Here is a 16,491-nt window from a genome sequence, read left to right as displayed (position 1 = left end):
GGGGCAGGTATTGTGGATATATTGGTGATTTCTGGGTTTTTTGTTTTTTGTTTTTTTTAGCTGAGTCTGGTTCTGTCGCCCAGGCTGGAGTGTAGTGGCACAATCTCGGCTCACTGCAACCTCCTCTTCATAGGTTTAAGCGATTCTCCTGCCTCAGCCTCCCGAGTAGCTGGGATTACAGGCGTCCGCCACCATACCCAGCTAATATTTGTATTTTTAGTAGAGATAGGGTTTCACCCATGTTGGCCAGGCTGGTCTCAAACTCCTAACTTCAGGTGATCCACCCGCCTCAGCCTTCCAAAGTGCTGGGATTACGGGCATGAGCCACCACGCCCGGCCGGTTATTTCTGTTTTGTAGATGAGGCAAGTAAGCTTTGTAGAGTCCCAGACCTCTCACCAATTTGCTCTCTGATCTTTAAGAAGTCATTGTGTCTGTCTGCCTCTCATTTCCACTTTTGTAAAATGAAGAGGTTTATTTATTGTTTTGTGAAACATTTGCCAAGCTAAAGGGTCTGTCCCAGAGGTGCATAGACCTCATGGTCACAGACCTCAAGAAACTTAGTGTGTAGTGGGATAAACGGTCTCCAGGGTGCATCCCAGTGGGAAGTCTTAGAGGTCTGTTTTCGAGGGTGAGACCTGTCTGGGCCATACCCAGCAAGTAGCAGAGTCCAAACCAGAAGCCCTGGACTCCTGCTTCTGTCCCAGTTCCATCAGCCTCACCCAGTCTGGAAGCATCTCTCAGATATTTGGCTGCCAGCACGGTGGGGCCAGTAGGGAGTTGAGTCTATGGAGAAGAGTTTTCTGTTCCCTTTCAGACAGCCTCTGTTGTAGCCTAATTTACATTTGTAGGGCCAATCTAGGAGGAGAGGGCCTTTGGGCTCATGTGGTTTTACACTTCATTGACACACACATATGCACACACACACGCACACACACACACTGCTCCTGCCCACACCCCCGACACACACTTGCTGCTGCACTTCCCATGGCTCCGAAGTCCTAGTTCTGGTCCCCAGGCGCCAGCTGTGGGACTCTAGCCCCAGCCTTCTCTGTGGGGACAGATGGGAAAGTCTGCTGTCTTGGTCACAGTCTGCCAGGGCTTCCACAGAGTCATGTACAGCGCAAGCAAAAGTTAGTATTGAAACATAATTTGCATTTCACCACAGTGCAGCTTAAAATAGATGAAGCTGGAGAGAGTGGGTGTCAGAGCCAGCTTTAGCTTGGCACCTGGGCTTCCGCTTCAGGCTCAGAGGCCCAAACTGCTGGCAGCCCATCCTCTTACCCTCTGAACCTCCACTCAGATTGAAGGTGGCAGTTCAGGGTGCCAGCCTGGCATTAGCTTTTTGGGTTTGTTTGTTTTGGGGACATGTTGAGTTGGCACCTATAATAAGGAACATAACTTAAAATCCTTTCTTGGGGCCGGGCACACTGGCTCAAGCCTGTAATCCCAGCACTTTGGGAGGGCGAGACGGGCAGATCACGAGGTCAGGAGATCGAGACCATCCTGGCTAACACGGTGAAACCCCGTCTCTACTAAAAAATACAAAAATCTAGCCGGGCAAGGTGGCGGGCGCCTGTAGTCCCAGCTACTCGGGAGGCTGAGGCAGGAGAATGGCGTAAACCCGGGAGGCGGAGCTTGCAGTGAGCTGAGATCCGGCCACTGCACTCCAACCTGGGCGACAGAGTGAGACTCTGACTCAAAAAAAGAAAAATCCTTTCTTGGTATTCCATAGTTAGCTGGCCAGGGAGGAGCACGGAGCTGCTCGTGTACCTGGCTCTGATTTGAACAGGAAGTGCATGCCTTTCCTTATCTTCCTTGGCTGGATTAGTGGCTTTAGTTTGACTTCCTAGGATGAACCCAAGTACTTTTGGTGGCAGTGGGGCATTCATGCAGTAGGGAGATAGCAGGGGTCATTCTGGCCGCAAGATGACACAAGCTCTGTGGGAGAAAGGAGCTCAGAGTGGCCGTCTCTAGCCAGCTTCCCTGGTGGCTGTGGGCAGGTGCCACCCCTCCTGCCCCTCCCTGCCTCACAGGGCTGTTGATAGTAATTGAGATAATAAATATGAAACATTCAGCCTTCCTAAGAAGAAAGGTGCTATGTAAATACAGTTATTACTGCTATTACGAGGATGATTACCATATGCATACACACTGGGGTTTTCTATAATTAAGTGAAGTGCTGGGTGTGTAATGTTTAACTCCATACCAGTGGCAGTTTCAGTGAATGGCAGCCCCAATCTGGCAGGGGAGCACGAGTGCCTAGAGGAAGGACTGGATCTTAAGTCCCTGAGTTGGCTTGTTCCACCTTCTTTGTTGCTATCCTTCCTGGGCTATAGAGCTGCCCGCCCTGGTTCCCCACAGAGCTCTTGCTGTTCCCTGCACCCCGTCACTCCCTTCTCTTCCCTGTCAGGACAACACTCGCATCTCCTCAGCCGGGTGCCTAGGGGAACTGTGTGCCTTTTTGACCGAAGAGGAGCTTAGCGCCGTTCTACAGCAGTGCTTGCTGGGTAAATACACTGGAGAGTTCCTCCTCAGGGCCCTGGGCCTCTCAGCCCTAGCGAAGAGTTGATGGGCATCTCTCTCCCTCCCTCAGAGGATCTTTTAGGAACTGGACTGTCCTTTCCTTGGGAATTCAGCAGTTAAAGCAAAATCCAGGCCAGGTGTGGTGGCACTCACCTGTAGTCCCAGCTCCTCAGGAGGCTGAGGTGGGAGGATCATTTGAGCCCAAGAGTTCAAGGTTGCAGTGAGCCTTGATCACGCCCCTGCACTCCAGCCTGGGTGACAGAGCAAGGCCCTGTCTCTAAAACCAACCAACCAAACAAACAATAATGAATTTGCAGTGGTCTTGTAGCCCTCAGTGTCTCTGCTCAAAGAACACAGCTGTAAGCCTGGAGTGGTTCATGGGCAGGCTTTCCTTACTTAATGTGCCGCTTTGGGGAGCTTCTGCCAAGATAGCAAGGAGGTCCATGTGAGTGTGGCCTGGGTTTTCCTTGTGCTCCGGGTCAGCATGCTGGTCTCCAGTGGGGTGGGCTTATGGGCCTCATGGGTGCTGGGGACATGCTGGAAAATACCGGTTGATCCTAGTCGTGTCCTTCCACTCAGCGGACGTGTCCGGCATTGACTGGATGGTTCGGCACGGGCGGAGCCTGGCACTTTCCGTGGCTGTGAATGTGGCTCCTGGCAGACTCTGTGCTGGCAGATACAGCAGTGATGTTCAGGAAATGATCCTGAGCAGTGCCACGGCGGACAGGGTAAGGCATCTGGGCAGCCAGACCAGTCCTCTCCCTCCCCTAGGCCATATCCCATAGGCAGCACCTTGTGGACATAGCATGGGTAGACCCCAGACTGGGGCTTAAGAGACTTGGGTATAATTTTAGCTTTGCCGGTAACTTGCTGTGCCCTTGGACTAGCACTTGATCCCTTTGGGCCCCAGTTTCATCACCTAAACAAGGAATTTGGGTTGAAGAATCCAGATGCCCCTTCTGGGTCAGGACTTGGATCCCTGTTCCTGGGAACCAGTGACTATGCTCATCTGCCTCAGCTGGGGCAGTCTACCTGAGTGAGAGCTGTCATAGTGTCCCTGGTAGGGATAAGGGGTGACGTGGTGGAGGGTCCTGGAGATTACTAGGAACTGGGATTTCCCTGGCTCTGGGGAAGGGGCGGGGGGCCTCCCATCTAGCGCTGTCTGTTCTCCACAGATCCCCATTGCGGTGAGCGGGGTCCGGGGCATGGGCTTTCTCATGAGATACCACATTGAGACAGGCGGAGGGCAGTTGCCGGCCAAACTCTCCAGCCTGTTCGTTAAGGTGAGTGGGGGCCAAGCACGTGTTTGACCCCTAACACCTGGCTTGTGAGGAGGCCCTAGGACCAGAGAACACCAGCAGTGTGCCCTCAACTAGTTGTGTGCTAGTTCTCCGTGGACGGCCTCCAGGAGATCGCTGAACCCTTAGGGATGGAATGTAAGGGGTTTCTGTGTGTGCTTTACACTGCAATGGAGCCTAACTTTTTGTCAGATTCTCAGATTGACCTGTGACTCTGAATCAAGTTAGGAATCGCTATTTTAGGCATTCTTTCTACGCACCCTAGTTTTGTAAAATTAGGTATAGACCTGGGTTCCCATCTTAATACCTCTCTCTTCCCACCTCCCTCTTCTAGCTGACCCAGCACTTCTTGGTGTGGTTATTGTGCTGTGTGCCAGGCCCTAGTTAGGAAAGCCAAGGAATGTGCCAGCAGGGCTCCCGTGGCCCGTGTGATATGGTGTGCTTCTGAAGCGTTACTGTGCACAGAAATCAGAGCCAGAGTGCATTTTAGTGAGATGGGGCCATGCCTGGGACTCTAACCAGCTATCAGGCAGTGTCAGTGGTGCTGTGCATGGACCTTGCCTTGAGTAATGAGGTTCCCAAGGGTGACTGCCTCCCCCCGCAGCACCGGGAACCCACGGAGTTTCTGAGGGGCCTGATTTGATTGAGCCTGGTCTGTGATGACATCAGCCTGCACCTGCTTGTTCACCTGGCACTGTCCTGAAGGTGTAGAGATGAACAAGGCAGACAGGATCCCTGGAGCCCATGGGGAGGACCCTGATATAGATAAGGTTGGCAGGGGGCACCTCTAAAGGATGACATGGGAGCTGAGAACTGCAGGATGAGAAGGAGCCAACCTAGAGAGGATCTGGGGCAAGCACCGCCCAGCTGGTGGGACCAGTCAGGGCAGAGACCTGAGGCTCTAGGCCCTGGGATGTTCGAGGAAGTAAAAACGCATGCGGGCTGAGAGTAGTGAGCAAGGGGAGAGTGGCACAAGATGAGGGTGCAGGAAGCCAGGGCCAACTCATGCTGGGACCCTCCCACAGGAGCAGTGGGGTCAGTGTCCATGCTGTAGGCAAAGTGTCGAGGCTGGGCATTTGGGCTGCTTCAAGGAACAGACGATGTGCCTATCCAAAAGCCTGTTTGTGGTTCTTTTCACAGTGTCTGCAGAACCCATCCAGCGACATCAGGCTGGTGGCTGAGAAGATGATCTGGTGGGCAAATAAGGACCCGCTGCCTCCCCTGGATCCCCAGGCCATCAAGCCCATCCTGAAGGCTCTTCTTGACAACACCAAGGATAAGAACACCGTGGTCAGGGCCTACAGCGACCAGGCGATTGTCAACCTCCTCAAGATGCGGCAGGGCGAAGAGGTGTTTCAGGTAGGAGCCTGGGGGCCTCACCGGGGCATGCTGTGAGCATCTGTCTTTCAGCTCTTCTTCAGCACGGAAATATTTAAACCGCAGGTTCTTCTCTGCCACCGTGGATGTGCTAGCTTTCAGGAGCAGATTAAGATTTGGGTGACTGGGGCTGGGCGCGGTGGCTCACGCCTGTAATCCCAGCACTTTGGGAGGCTGAGGCGGGTGGATCATGAAGTCAGGAGATCGAGGCCAACATGGTGAAACTCCGTCTCTACTAAAAATACAAACAAATTAGCTGGGCGTGGTGGTGGGCGCCTATAGTCCCAACTATTAGGGAGGCTGAGGCAGGAGAATGGTGTGAACCTGGGAGGCGGAGGTTGTGTTGAGCTGAGATCGTGCCTTTACACTCTAGCATGAGTGACAAGAACAAAACTCCGTGTCCAAAAAGAAAAAAAAAAGCCCCAAAGCTGCAACTCCCACTGCCTCGTCTCATGAAAAGCATGATGGGGCCAGGTGTGGTGGCTCATGCCTGTAATCCCAATACTTTGGGAAGCCGAGGTGGGAGGATCACTGGAGCCCAGGAGTTCAAGATCAGCCCGGGCAACACAGTGAGACCCTGATTCTATGAAAAAGGGAAAAATAGAAAAGCATGATGAGTGTTTTAATGGGCTTTCCCTGGATCCATCTGATTCCCTTATTTTGCCAAATTCCACCTCAGTGTCTCTAGTTCTGGGGTTAATTGATTTTTGTCTTTCTCCCATTGGAGAACGTGGCAGCTGTATTTTCTGACTATGTTTCCTCCCACTCATCCTTCCCCACAGTCCCTCTCCAAGATCCTGGATGTGGCCAGTTTGGAGGTGCTGAACGAGGTTAACCGAAGGTCCCTGAAGAAGCTGGCCAGCCAGGCCGACTCCATGGAGCAGGTGGACGACACCATCCTGACATGAGAGGCCTGGGCCCACAGCAGCATTTGCCGCTCCACATCTTTGCTCAATGTTTTCATTTTTGAAAATACATTTGTTCCGATGGGGAGCTTGGAAGATGGCGTTCCCAGAAAGTATTTTAATATATCAATAGACCACAGCCAAAGCCTTAAATCAAACCCACACACAACTGAAAATTGCCTCCTCCATCTCTCACCTTTTCCTGTGGAGAAGAGAAGGAAAAGCACACGCATGCGCCTCAGCAAATGGCAGCCCAGGAGCTGTTTGTCCAGTTTAGCATGGCTAGGTCTGGAACTATAATAGCAGGGTCAGACTGCGGGTTCCTCTTCTCCTGTGCTTGAGCTCTGGTTTGAGAGCTGGCGCTACCAACCTTTTGCCTAGATCCTGAGTGGGGCACAGACGGTGGATGTCTGCCCAGTGTGGTGTGTCTGGCTTGGCTTTTCAATATTGTGAGGTCTGATTGGATCTGACCCCTGTCAGATGAAAATGATCCACAGCTCTGGCAGTTCCCAAGTCTGGGGAGGGGTATAGGTTTGAAAGGCTGTTTGAAAGAGGAATGTTTAATAAAGGCTTTGATTTAATCTTGATATAAACAGATTTTTAAAAATCTCCAAACACCCATTAAACATGAAGCTTCCTGCATCAGGAATAAGGAAAGGTTTGCAACTGTTTTTGTAAGTATTCACAGTTCTCTGATTTCTGGGCATATCTCTCCCCTGCTTTCAAAAGTCCTAGGAATCCGTGTAGACTTCTGTCCTGTGGCTGGGTTTTGAGAGGTATGCAGCCCAGCCTATGATCTCCCTCAGTGTGGAGAATGCAAAGGTCAAATTAGCCACTTTCCTGTTCTGTTCTGACTTGGAAAGGTAGGGAGCTTCTGGTACTCAGGTTGTAAAGAGAAATCCAGCCCCGCTGTGAATAAGAGCCACATTCCTATAGTTGAAGGACTTGCAAGAGGAAACCAAAGCTGCATTTCAGCATCTGCCTCCTTTATGAATGACTTCCTTCCTCCTGATTCTTAGAAGGCTCGTGACACACACATTCTGTCTGATGAAGCACACCCCACTGGGCCTAGTGACGCAAGTTTTTCTGGGCTGTTCCCTGGCCACAATACAGGACAAACCTCTGTCAAAATTACTGGCCTGAACTGTAAAAGGAAGAGAAAAAGTGGTGGTGGCAAACTCAGTTTATAAAAGGTATACAAATGCTATGCCAAAAAAAGCAAAACTTTGGTTATTAATAATGCAGCCAAGGTAGAAAGTAGGCCTGTGACTCAACACTTCTGATGAATAAGACAAGGTGACCTCTAAGGCACTTCTCACGAGCCCTATTTTCTTACAGCAGACATGGTGTCAGCTGGCTCGAGGTAATTGTAGAATCCCAGGGCTGGAAGGGACCTTGAGAGGTCAGCTGAGTCCTCGTAGCCAAAACAGCCAATGGCTACAACTTTTGGTAGCCATGGTAACCGTTCTCTGCCTGTGAAATTCGGATGGTCATCAGCATCCTCCCAGCTGCCAAGGGCATGTGTCCATCAGGCTGTCTGCAAATGTGCTCCCCTCCACCGGTCAGCTGTGGGGAGAGACAGGCAAAGTTTCTGTTGAGGGCATGGGCTGGGAAACCTGTTAAGCCTGAGGCCATCTTCACTGTTTCCTCCAGGGTCTTGGATCAGATGCTGATATCCACCTGTGGCTTTTAGCCCCCATTCTGCAACTGGGAGGGGAACCTCACATACTTAAGAGGTATCAGACACTCATTAAGCAAAATCCAAAGGAAAAACACCAGATTCCAGTTCCAGAAACCGGAGGAGGATGAGCGCTCTCTGTTCGGAATGGATGGAGCTTGACTGACAGTTGGGATGACTCAAAGGCTCCCAGAGCATATTGAGTTGCATTCCAAGTCTGGAAGGAGAGTGTGAGCTCCCAGGAAGTGAGCCATGAAGGGCTGTTGTGGACATGCCAGGGGAGCCAGCAGAAAGGACCTTGTCAGCCCAAAGTCCTAGCAATCCTGAGAACAGCAGCCCAGACCAAGCACCCTGGGGACATTGAGGTTAGCAGCAGAGAAGCAGAAGCTATTTGTCCTGGAGGCTGGTACAGCTGTTTTCCCTTGGGCAAGTCATCTGACCTCCCTGGGCCAGTTTCCTCATTTGTACAATGAGGAATTTGGAAGAGAAGCTCTAAAAATTTATTCTCAAAGTTATTCTCTAGGTGGTGGTACTCTCTAGGTTAATGGTACTTAACAACAGATGACATTTGGTATCATTTAATCCTCTTAACAGTTCTATGAAGCAGGTTCTCGATACTATTTTCTGGAGGAGGAAACTGAGGCACAGAGAGGCCACTCACCCAGGGCCATATGGCTAGTAAATGGCAGTCTGTCCCCAGACCTCTATTTTTAGTCTTTCTCTTCTCCTATGACAGCTAGTTAGCCATCAGCATTTTTCATTCTTTAGAGCGGAGCCTCCAGAATTTTCCCATCCAGGTACATACAGGAAATGAGTATGTGTACAGCACACTAGGTGAATGGCTCCAGCTGCCTTGCCCAGGGACGCCACCCACCTGCAGCCCTACCCAGCTGCTCTGCAGGCTGTGGGGAGGAAGACCTCACTCCGTTTAACAGGACACTGGCTGGGAAAGTCTTTAGAGAAAGCAGAGTATTCTCAAAGACTCACAGTGATCTTCCAGAGGAGACTGTCTGTCTTTCTCTTCCTTGAGTCTGAAAGTCAGTGATGAAGTCATATTCTCTTAACTAATCCAGAGAAAACTGAAAGAGTTATAAACTGAGCATTCCCAAACCTTCGCCTAACTCTGGGAGCCTCAGGAATCATGGGCAGCAAGATGATTTAAAAAGTAGGGGAATCAGGTCGAGGCGGGCGGATCACCTCAGGTCAGGAGCAAGACCAGTCTGACCAACATGGTGAAACCCTGTCTCTACTAAAAATACAAAAATTAGCTGGGTTTGGTGATGGGTGCCTGTAGTCCCAGCTACTCAGGAGGCTGAGGTAGGAGGTGGAGGTTGCAGTGAGCCAAGATTGCGCTACTACACTCCAGCCTGGACAGAGCGAGACTCCGTCTCAAAAAATAAAGGCGGTGGGGGGGTTATTGTTAAAACATGGTTCACGCAACCCTTCAAGGAACCAGACCTTCAGGTACATTCTCTTTGTCCAATACTGTGATGCTGGAAGACGGGAGAGTGGCAAGGAGGCTGCGGAGTTGACAGTTTTTGGGTGCAGGGATTGGAGACGTTATTTGACAGTAGATTTTTCTTTCTCTTTTTTTTTTGAGACGGAGTCCCGCTCTGTCGCCCAGGCTGGAGTGCAGTGGCCGGATCTCAGCTCACTGCAAGCTCCGCCTCCTGGGTTTATGCCATTCTCCTGCCTCAGCCTCCCGAGTAGCTGGGACTACAGGCGCCCGCCACCTCGCCCGGCTAGTTTTTTGCATTTTTAGTAGAGACGGGGTTTCACCATGTTAGCCAGGATGGTCTCAATCTCCTGACCTCGTGATCCGCCCGTCTCAGCCTCCCAAAGTGCCGGGATTACAGGCTTGAGCCACCGCGCCCGGCCGACAGTAGATTTTTAAACACAATTGGCAGTTAGGAATGTTTTTCCTCAATGTGTGGCTCTGTGGATGTGTTTCAATGAGGAAAAAGGAACCAATCTAACTTAAAAGGTCTAGGTTCTAAAATATTGTAAAGGAAATGTAGATATCGCTTTCAAGTTCTAGTGCAGGATAGTGCAGCCACAGGGACTTCCAGGACAGGTTGGAACCTTAATTTCTCTGCTTAATACTAAGCTGTGTGACCTAGACCATGTTCCTTAACCTCTGAGCGCATCTCCTCATCTTGACAGCTAAGTCTCACCGCGTTGTCATCTGCGTTGAATGACATAATGCACTTTGCACAGAGCCAGGCACACATAGGAGGTTCTGGATACATGGATGGTGACAGTGAAACAAGGATGATGGGGAATGAGATTTCTTTTGAGAAATTATGATGGTGGCTATGTTTGATTCTCCAAAATGCTGAGTGTACATACACCAGCACACAGATGGTCTCCACTGTGCATGGGCAGGAAGGCACGTTACATCGGTGCTTCCTACAGTCGTGAAAGAGGCTGGCAGGACGTGGTCTTTATTTTATGAAGAGTAAAGGTGAGGTACAGGTGGAAAGGAGCATCTCTGAGGTCATGTTGGCAGAACTGGGAAAAACCCGTATTTCTTGATTCTCTGCTCACCAAGCCCCAGGGGCATGCTAAAAATAATTTGGAAGGTGAATGTAACAAAAGAAACAAGTTCTTGGCATGTGACTGGGTTTCACTTTTTAAAAAGGTGGAGCCCAGTTATTTCACAGGGTGACTGAGTTGCCCCTAGGTTCTGTTAGGAGGGGTCCCTGCTGCCTGCCCCAGGGGAAGGGGTGTTGATGTCAACACAGCTCAAGAAACTGGAAAAACTGGTCCGAGGGATGATTGCCTTAGTGGGATTTCTAGGTGAGACCTTCCTGATTGTGCCTGAATGGATACCCCAGTCCCTGTCAGGTTCCCTCCTGTGAGCTATTTCTCTAGTGAGATGGCGGCCTGGTCACAGGGACAATTAGTGCATGATAATTCCTCTGAGCTGTGCCCCGAGCTGTTCCCCGCAGTCCCACAAGAGAAAGCTGTGGGTTTTGAATGTATTTACATTAGCTCCTTCTTACCACTTAAGATTCCCACAAAAAAAGGGAGATAGGAAGCTGGGGTGCTGCATTGAATCTAGTGTTTCACAAATATTTTGCCCTCAAGACTCCTTTATTTATTTACATTCAGGGTACTGCTCTGTCACCGGGCTGGAGTGCAATGATGTGATCACAGCTCACTGCAACCTCGAACTCTTGAGCTCAAGTGATCCTCCTGCCTCAGCCTCCTGAGCAGCTAGGACTACAGCCATGCACCACCACTCCTGGCTAATTTTGTTTTTGAGATGGAGTCTCACTCTTGTCGCCCAGGCTCTCCTCAGCCTTCCGAAGTACTGGGATTACAGGTGAGAGTCACTGTGCCCAGCCAGGATCCTTTTATATTTTGAATTTTTTTTTTTGACAACACCAAAGAGCTCTTGTGTATATCTATCTTACCTATTAATATTTAGCATCTTAGGAGTCAAAACCGGGCTAGGCATGGTGGCTCACGCCTATAATCCTGACACTTTGGGAGGCTGAGGTGGGAGGATGGTTTGAGGCCAGGAGTTCAAGACCAGCCTGGGCAACATAGTGAGACTGTTGTCTCTACAAAGAATTTAAAAATTAAAAAAAAAAAAAAAAAAAAAAGCAGCCAGACGCAGTGGCTCACACCTGTAATCCCAGCACTTTCGGAGGCCGAGGTGGGCAGATCACCTGAGGTCAGGATTTCAAGACCAGCCTGGCCAACATGGCGAAACCCCGTCTCTACTAAAAACATAAAAATTAGCTGGGCATGGTGGCATATACCTATAATCCCAGCTACTCAGGAAGCTGAGGGAGGAGAATTACTTGAACCCAGGAGGCAGAGGATGCAATGAGCTGAGATCATGCCACTGCACTCCAGCTCCCGCCTGAGCAACAGAGTAAGACTCCATCTCAAAAAAAAAAAAAAAAAAAAAAAAAAAGCCAGGCATAGTGATGCATGCACCTGCAGTCCCAGCTACTCAGGAAGTTGAGGTGGGAGGTTCACTTCAGTCCAGGAGGTCAAGGCTGCAGTGAGCCATGATCGTACCACTGCACTCCCAGCTTGGGCAAGAGACCCAGTCTCAAAAACAAACAACAACAACAAATCAAAACTGTTCAAGTGGCATTGTTGCACATTTTTTTCAGGTTTCTAATGTCTGGATTCGCATGTCAGCTCTGCATTTGGTCTGCTGTGGTATCACGCGTCATGTAGGCTCTAGCAAACACTGTACACTGTAAGGAAATGAAAGTGAAAAAGGCAAATCACATCTTAGTACTGTGAACCTGTTTTGACTTTGCAGATCCTTTGAAAGGGTCTTAGGGAGCCCTGCGGTCCTGACAACACTTGCAAAACCACTGATCTAATAATATAAAAGTTGAGTGAGAAAATTTCTACTAAACGGTTTGAGGTCAGGGGAAGAAGTTGACCCTGAGTTAGACCCCAAGTTTGGCCCACACCCAAAAAGTGAACTCAAGAGAGGGTTCAACTAATTGTGTCTGACATTCTTTCCAACTCTCACGTTCTGTATGTGGCTTCACTTTAACTCAACAGGTATCAAACACCTACCAGGCACTGGGTCTCCAGAGGATACAAAGATAAAGAGATGGTCCCTGGAATCATGGCACTTACATTCATTTAATTTCTGGGAGCTACATAAGGGCAAGGCAAGGCCTGCTGCCAAGTTTCTTGGTGTGGCATCGGGCTTGCAGGTGTGGAAGGGGCCCATTTCCACTTCCATCAGAGGGAGAGACCAGGCGTCATATCTCCTTCCCTCTTGGACCAGTATGCTGAGTGGTCCCCATCTTGCGCCTAATTTAAAGTCCGTCAGCCGGTTTACCTGCCTTCTCTGAGTTCTGATTCACCAGCCACTGCTTCCTTCCTGGATGATCACAGCACACATTCCCTCCCTTGCTACCTAGCACTTAGCAGCTTTGAAGTCCATGTTGCTGTCTGATACATGGATTTCACAGGTCCCTCCAATCTCCAGTGTACTGACCTTCATCCCTGACACTGCTACCCTTGAGGGACTGAGGTTCCCCTCTCCTTGACCCACTTAGCCTTCTGGTTGGTGACACCTTACTTCCCAAAGCTCTTTGAAGTGCCTTTAGCTCATCTTCCCTCCAAATATTCACTCCTTATTTCCTAATCCTCTGCTTTCACTATCCTGAAAAATACTTCATGAGCCCCACTGCTCTCACCACCAAGCATTGTTTCTCTTTTCATCCACTGCGAAACTTCCTGCCACCTCTGTGGCTCCACCCTCTGCTTCTGCAAACCTCAGTGTGCTCCCTGCTTTACTTTTCCCCTTGGACATACTTGGATATTCTCTATCAGAATGTAAGCTCTATGAAAGCTGGGATTTTAAAATTTTACTTACTGCTCAATCGTTAGCTCCTAGATCAGTGTCTGGCATAACAGTAGGCCCTCAAGTATTTGTCGAATGAGCGAATGACTTGTTCCCCACTAAACTACAAACTCCATGAGGACAGGAGCTTTGTTTTGTTCATGTTATAGCCTCGTGCTCGGCACAGTGCCTAACACCTAGTAACTGCAATTTTTTTTTTTTGAAATGGAGTCTCACTCTGTTGCCCAGGCTGGAGTGCAGTGATGCGATCTTGGCTCACTGCGACCTTCGCCTCCCGGGTTCAAGTGGTTCTCCTGCCTCAGCCTCCCGAGTAGCTGGGACTACAGGCATGTGCCACCGCGCCCAGCTAATTTTTTTGTATTTTTAGTACAGACGGGGTTTCACCATGTTAGCCAGGATAGTCTCAATCTTCTGACCTCGTGATCCACCCGCCTCGGCCTCCCAAAGTGCTGGGATTACAGGCGTGAGCCACTGCACCAGGCCACTGTGCAAATATTTACTAAATTAAGGAATGAATCCAGTTACCAGGTAAATTATGTGATTTTTTTTTGGAAGCTTTGTCTGCTTTATAAGTTTGCATATTTTCTTTTGCATCTGTCCCTGTTACCTTACACCCAGTCTTCAGCAATAACCTTTAAAGCTCTGCAGCTGAAATCCATCCTGCATACTCCTGCCAGATTACTTCGCTAAAATATTTTGAGATTGCATCTTTGCTCAAAAACTTTCAATGCCTCCTCATCGTATTAACAGTTTCTAATGTGCAAACAGGTGGTGTTGCAAAAGTTCATCTGTAAGTTAGCTGTTCAGAGCAGTGGAACAGTTTCCCATTATGGGACACACTGATCCTTTAGGTCACAAGTTTACATATGTATATGGTGACAAGGAGAAAGACAGCTTAACATAATTCATCATTGAACTGTAGTTTAAATAAATGTGTAACAACGTTTCCAGAGGAAAATGTGCTGAAAGATTCATTTTGAGATGCCAGGCACATACTCTGGCCTGCAGGGAATTCCCCCTCCAAGCCAAATGATTCTCATAGGCTGTGACAGGGACTGTCTAAATAAACACTCAAAGCTCTCCTATTCCAGTGCCATCATGACATTTTTATGATGAAATCTTCTCCCCATCATTCTAACTAAAAGCTATAGCTTTCCTCCTCTGAAGTCTAGACTGCATATTTGACAGCTTTTCTATCTACTGTATTGTCTTACACTTTCAATTTCCTCATGAGTATGTCTTAACTCTGCTGAGGCTGTAAACTAGAGGGAAAAGGCTCTGTTTCTTTTTTTTTTTTTTTTTTTTTGAGACAGAGTCTTGCTCTGTCACCCAGGCTGGAGTGCAGTGGTGCGATCTTGGCTCACGGCAACCTCTGCCACCCGGGTTCAAGACATTCTCCTGCCTTAGCGTCCCGAGTAGCTGGGATTACTGGCACCTACCACCGAGCCTGGCTAATTTTTGTATTTTTAGTAGAAACGGGGTTTCACCATCTTGGCCAGGCTGGTCTTGAACTCCTGACCTCGTGATCCTCCCGCCTCGGCCTCCCAAAGTGCTGGGATTACAGGCGTGAGCCACCGCGTCCGGCCTAAGGCTCTGTTCTTATACCCTCTGCAATCCGTGGCACATAAGTACTCATTAAATAGTTACCAAAGAAATGAAGGAATTCATGCAGATTGCTTTCCAGATGACACATCCAGGCAAAGTCAGGAATCTGGTTTTAATGGCCAATTTGGATTTATTTCCCAAAAATATCCCACAACCCTATTATCAGGAAGCTACCTTGAAAATGTGTGCGAGTCTACAGTAGGAAATGGCTCAAAGTATGAATCAGTGCAAAATGACCTTGAGTAACATTGGTTACAGTCTGTCACATGCCTGTATGTGCCAGGTAATTTACCAACATAACTCTAAAACAACCATTCTGTGAGGAACCGGGGGCTCTGAGATAGTGTGATGTGACTTACCTAAGATCACAAAGCTTTTAAGGGATGGAGGCCAGGATTCCAAAGCTAGCACTGGAACAAAAGTCTTCCCCACTCCAGCCCAGGTTGTGAAGATGAGCTGGGAGGACCACTGGCTGGTCAGGGCTGGGTGTGCCTCCCTGGTGGCTCCACTGAGGCTTCCTTCTCAGTTTCCTAAAATTGCTGAGTCAGAGGATAGCCCTAACCTTACAGACCAAGAGGGACTTTCTATTGGGAGCACATGAGCAGCTCTTCTCCCTGGCCACTACCTTCAGATTCCAAGCTCATCTTCTTTCCACATCACACTGATTCTCAGCTCCCGAAAAAACTCAAGGCTTGAGTCAGACACTCCATGTGTTGTTCAATGATCTCGCCTGCAACAATGTTTATAATAACCAAAAAATACAAACAACATGAATGTCTATTAATAGCGGAGTGGTTAATAATACAACCATCGGATGGAATACTATACCACGCAGATGTTAAATAAAAGTGTACTGTTAAACAGAAAAAGCAAGGTATGTACATATATGTTTGTAACGGCAAAGGAAATTCACTGAGGGGCATTTATTCATTCAACAATTACGTGTTTTAAGCATTTTAAGGTTATCTGTGAGGAGTACTTCAGAAGGAAAAATAGTAACTTGTACTTTTCAGTAAGCTTCTGCACATAATTTTAAGGACGAGCATTTTTTTTTTTCTTTTTTTTTTTGAGACAGAGTTTCGCTCTTCTTGCCCAGACTGGAGTGCAATGGCGAGATCTCAGCTCACTGCAACCTCCGTCTCCCGGGTTCAAGCGATTCTCCTGCCTCAGCCTCCCGGCATTGCTTTTTATAAAGTCAAAAGAAAAGGAAGTTTGATAAAACAAGTAGAAATATCCAATAAATACTCGCCTGGAAAGGGACAGGGTTATAAGAAACAGGTAATAAGGAGCTTAAAACCCTCTGCAGTTCTGCAGTGAGGACAGCCGTGGGGGCGTACAACTTTCCGCTTCAGGTCAGTTTAGGTAGGGCAGGTGGGAACTCACTCTAAAACGAGAAACCAAGGGCCGATGATAAAATGCACACGCTTAGCTTCTGGCGGCCCAGGTCTTTCTAGCCGCAAATTCTGAGACGTGTATCTGCAGGTGGTGTGAAATTGAAGCCGGGGGAGAGGTTGCTTTCTGTCTCCGAGGTGCGCCTTGCACACTGGGTCATTCAGCTCCCAGACTCCGCTCCGAACTGCAAGGGACTCTGAATCTGGACCACTCCCTCCCCTCCACCAAAGAGGAAACGTGGGCTCCAAGAGGTCACAGCGCTGGGACGGGATTTCGACCCCGCGCTGCCCTCAAAGGCCATCTCCTCGCAGCTCCGCTCCCGCCGGCAGCTTCCGTGCTGCCCAACTCGGCAGCCGCCC

At 49.1% G+C, this 16,491-nt stretch overlaps 2 protein-coding genes across 2 annotated transcripts in view; both read left to right on the top strand.

Moving 5' to 3' along the window:
* GCN1L1 (GCN1 general control of amino-acid synthesis 1-like 1 (yeast)) overlaps window positions 1–6,691 on the top strand; it is a 77,357-nt gene extending 70,666 nt beyond the window's left edge. The window contains exons 54-58 of the mRNA XM_011964550.1: window positions 2,412–2,508; window positions 3,104–3,252; window positions 3,700–3,807; window positions 4,963–5,181; window positions 5,982–6,691. Coding sequence (XP_011819940.1) covers window positions 2,412–2,508; window positions 3,104–3,252; window positions 3,700–3,807; window positions 4,963–5,181; window positions 5,982–6,107 — 699 coding nt within the window. The 3' untranslated portion in view covers window positions 6,108–6,691. The remainder of the gene's footprint in view (window positions 1–2,411; window positions 2,509–3,103; window positions 3,253–3,699; window positions 3,808–4,962; window positions 5,182–5,981) is intronic.
* Window positions 6,692–10,514: 3,823 nt separating this feature from the next.
* The window catches only part of RAB35 (RAB35, member RAS oncogene family), a 27,720-nt gene continuing 21,743 nt past the window's right edge, over window positions 10,515–16,491 (top strand). Inside the window, exons 1-3 of the mRNA XM_011964548.1 lie at window positions 10,515–10,639; window positions 16,047–16,092; window positions 16,363–16,466. Coding sequence (XP_011819938.1) covers window positions 10,515–10,639; window positions 16,047–16,092; window positions 16,363–16,466 — 275 coding nt within the window. The remainder of the gene's footprint in view (window positions 10,640–16,046; window positions 16,093–16,362; window positions 16,467–16,491) is intronic.

The sequence above is a fragment of the Mandrillus leucophaeus genome, unplaced genomic scaffold (genome assembly GCF_000951045.1).
Source record: "Mandrillus leucophaeus isolate KB7577 unplaced genomic scaffold, Mleu.le_1.0 Scaffold7, whole genome shotgun sequence".
Lineage (NCBI taxonomy): Eukaryota > Metazoa > Chordata > Mammalia > Primates > Cercopithecidae > Mandrillus > Mandrillus leucophaeus.
The sequence above is the reverse complement of the archived record's forward strand: the minus strand, read 5'-3'. Positions and strand labels throughout refer to the sequence as shown.